This window comes from Branchiostoma belcheri, unplaced genomic scaffold (assembly GCF_001625305.1).
Source record: "Branchiostoma belcheri isolate BF01 breed outbred unplaced genomic scaffold, Haploidv18h27 scaffold133, whole genome shotgun sequence".
Taxonomy (NCBI): domain Eukaryota; kingdom Metazoa; phylum Chordata; class Leptocardii; order Amphioxiformes; family Branchiostomatidae; genus Branchiostoma; species Branchiostoma belcheri.
Genome location: NW_017802747.1, coordinates 813,999 through 818,054, shown reverse-complemented (window position 1 = coordinate 818,054; position 4,056 = coordinate 813,999). Strand labels below are relative to the sequence as shown.

At 41.6% G+C, this 4,056-nt stretch overlaps 1 protein-coding gene across 1 annotated transcript in view; it reads right to left on the bottom strand.

The window, feature by feature from the left end:
* The window catches only part of LOC109464160, a 3,902-nt gene extending 483 nt beyond the window's left edge, over window positions 1–3,419 (bottom strand). The window contains exons 1-3 of the mRNA XM_019761098.1: window positions 3,282–3,419; window positions 2,619–2,726; window positions 109–255 (exon numbers count right to left, since the gene is read on the bottom strand). Coding sequence (XP_019616657.1) covers window positions 109–255; window positions 2,619–2,726; window positions 3,282–3,419 — 393 coding nt within the window. The remainder of the gene's footprint in view (window positions 1–108; window positions 256–2,618; window positions 2,727–3,281) is intronic.
* Between the last annotated feature and the right edge of the window lie 637 nt (window positions 3,420–4,056).

The window sequence follows — 4,056 nt, the reverse complement described above, 5'->3', positions numbered from 1 at the left end:
AAGGAGCTAATGTGCATAATTTGATTTAAGCAATAACCTGACAAAAATACTGTCCAAATATTAGGGATTTTACTTTCTAATTTCGTACATTTATTAATCCTGACTAACCGTCTTCCATGTTGCAGTGTTGAGGTCCATGGTGACTCCCTTCGGGCCCACCACCTCACTTGAAGAAGGACTCAATTTGCACACGTCTTCGCTAGATTCATCAATGACAGGATTTGGAGGCTGGTACTCATCTAGTGCAAGAAAAGTCTACAAAAAGGAAGTGCAGAATTAGGTTGTAAACTAAAGCAAGTTCTTCACGTGTAATTAGCCAAAAAGTACACATCAAAATCGAAAAACAATTGCCTGGTATTTTTTGCACAGAAAATTGATGGTATCAAACTGGATTTAAGTAATCCTGTGCCTAATGCAATTTTTATTTTGTAGCATCTTAATTTGTTTTGTTGTGCTGTGTAGTATATCATGCTTTAACGTCACTATCCATTCCTTTGCCTAAAGACAAATATGCAACTCAAAACTCACAGACATAGAACATCCCTCTAGTAAAGTAGAAGCTATGTTCCTTGAAGACATATTGAGGACATCCGAACAGAATTTCATGTGTAGGAAAGTACACATATGGCTGGGGTCCGTTTGGACCTCAGCCGGTCTTTCATCAGACTTTGTTATTACCCGTTGTTATTTTTACAAATTTATGCCAATATAAAAAAATAGCAGAACTTGAAAAAGAGGTTTATTGACAAAGTCACGGGAGGAATTGTTTGTCGAATCAAAAATTTTCAAATAGCACATAAAAATATACGCCTGGGGTCCTAGGTTGACTGAGGTACTTCTACTACATGGGGAGATTAATTACTACATAGGGGCTTCGAACACACTTTGTACTAGAAGCACTTTATTACTCCGTGAAGGAGGTCACGACCTCCGGACGGAGTGTTGTGATCGGCTGATTTTTCGTGTTCGCAGTCAAAACACTGGGTTCTCTTTGTGTAATCGGCACGCAATTTTATACGCCGTCTGCGGGAATGCCCGTGTTGATGCAAGAATGTGTATTTTTGCCGTTGCTGCTTTCGCGGTCAATGTAATATTGCAGACGCACCCCTAAAATTACGAGGCGAATTGGAATGGTCCAGAAAAACGCGTTGTCTGGAATAGCAGTGGGGGGTGTAACTTCATGCAGATACGGGGTGGTTTTGACAAGTGGTTCCAGATGTTTTTGCCCATGGTTAAGAGATGGCAAGTTTTTTTGGAAGATGTTCGCAGTCAAAACGCATTCTTCCGTACGTCGCATTTCTGTGTAATTTCGCATGTGGTGTGACATTATGTCCGGGATGATGCACGTCTTTTTATTTTTACCGTAGCTGTTTTGATATTGGAGTAAATGGTTATTTTTTAAACATCCCCATGTCGTTGAAATGTTGTCGTCCGTTTATGTCACCGGTAGTAAGTCGCGGCGGGGCTGATGGGGACGGAAATGTGGGGTGGTCAGAGGTCAACATTAGGAAATGTTAATGCCGATGACGTAATCCTATCGATTTCAAACTGGTCGGGTGTGGCGACCTAGTGGCGGCGTGTATTTAGTCACGTAGCAACTGGCCGGTCGTCCTAGCAACGAGCATGCTGGCCGCTTCTTTGTAAACATGGACAATATTTTTGAGCAACCCATCAATGTGTTCTGCCTCGTGGTCGGATGTGGTCTGGGGCTGGTAAACCGCACATACTAGTAGATCGGGTAATTTTATGATTTGCTAGTTGTAAAGGCGTCTTGTAGTATGAGCCGGTATATGAAGAAGTAGTCTGTGTTACACAATCATGCTTTCGGCCGGATTGATGTGCAACTGTTACTAATTGCAGGGACTGCGCTAATGCCGACCAGTCGCGCTGTCCTGATACACCGCGAATGTGCGAGTGTTCCCTGTAGACAGTCCCGGGAGCACATTCCAGGAGCCAAACCAAAATACGTTCATGAACCGAGTCCAAAAAACCGAAACGTGAAAATCGGATGATCGGACCTGATATACATTTCTCTTTCTGTAGATTGTACACACAATACACACATCTTTAGATAATCTGGCCATGGCAGATAAAAAAAAAAGTAACCCTGAATCATACTACATTAGCGTAAATGCATGTGTATGCGTTCAAAACAAGACAAGGAATTGTTTCCCGGTATTAATTTCTTGAAACACGGCGCTGAATATTGACGCAAAAATATTTCGGGCATCGCGCGCCCTTCCCCGTTGTTTAGACTGTATGCAAATCCCGCGTCACGTGTCGGCATTTCGCATCTCTGATTGGTTGTTGCGTCTTAAGATGACTGAGCCGACGCGCGTTTAAACACTTTTTCTTTGTTCGATTTATCACACTTCACAGAGAATTGTCGCCAATGGCTACTTCTTTTTGTTGCAATATATAATACTTCACGGATAATTGTCACCTATGGCTTCTTGTTGTGGTTTAGAGAATATTTTACAAATAACACTGTATGGGTATTGGAAACTACATCAAAACATTCCATACTAAAGAGCACATGCACTGACCAGTCTATTTGTTCCGAGCAAACGTATGCCTTTCTAGTATTTATCTTTACTGTCTTCGTTACGTTGTCATACCTGGAGTCGCTTGACTGAAATCCTGACTTCTGCCAGTTCAGCAAGAGCCTCTGGGAAGCCATTCATGGGTTTCTCCAGTAGCTCCAAAAACATCTTCGTCACGAACGCCTTGCATACAAATGAATGAATGGATGAATTAATTCAAATCAATATTATAATAACTGTTGGTGATTATTTACAATATGATAATGACTGTTGGTGAAGGTTTGGAGTGTTGCAGACCTTGTAGACCTTGTCGGGGTCTTTTCATCTTCTCATCAGTAGCCTGCGTTAAGAAAACTTATAGAAAAAAATGTGGACTGTACTACAGTATGGAATGTAGAGGTTACTTCCAGCCAAATCCTTGGGTTACATTTCCAAACCGTAGACCGGTCGGGCTGTTGCGAGTAGCGAGTATCAAATAATGGCAAAACTGCACTACGCAATGCCAGTAAACTTCATTTCATACATTTTTGGTTTGTTTTGCCGTTCTAAAATTGTAAAAAAAATTCAGGTTTAACTTGTAACTTCTGAGTGTTTGTCATTAATATATAAAAAAAGGTAAAGGTATCTTAATTCGTATGTATTTGACTTAAGGAAGATTATAGTATCTACATTTTATTAATACAATTTAATGTTGAGAAGACAGATAAGCAAATAAACAAACTAGCAAGCAAAACAAACCTTCTCTGCTGTCAACACGTTTCCCATGAGGACATACGTAATCATGATGATGAAAATGGTAGGATCCATGCCCAAAAAGACGAACACCTCGGCGACTCCCTTCACTATTTCACCTTTTATTATTACCTTCAGCTCCATCCTGTTATAAAGCAATGATATGATGTTTTACATTCGACAGGAGGTTATGTTTTGAGCAGCGTTTGCACGTGTGTATTTGTATATATATATATATATATATATATATATATATATATATATATATATATATATATATATATATATATATATATATATATATATATATATACGTGATTAAAGCGACGGTCACAACCCGCCGTGCGTGTTTTTGTCCGTACGTTTTTTGGGAAGCTACGTCTGCTACGTTTTTTTCTGAAAACGTAGGGTGACCGGCCGAGGGAGTACGTCATTCGCACGGCTGCGCAAGGTGTACGTACGTGGTCTGCACGACACGCCTGGCCGTGAGTGGTTGCGTGCATCGTACGTTGCGCAAGTGGTAAGTGAGTTGTACGTGCTTACAACGTACGATCTCTGTGCGATTGCCACGTTGCCTCGGACAGGCCGTACCTACACGTGCGGCGTACGCACGGTTTCCTTACTCACTCGCACGTTGTAAGTGCGTGCACCTCCTGTTAACTTCATCATCACTAGCCGCCCTGGTGTCTTCCGCGGCCCGTTTCTTTGGGTCTTGTCTGGTAGTCTTCTGCTGAGCCTTCCTGGGCATCTTGGAGACGAGTTGGCAGTCGCCGGTCAAGTC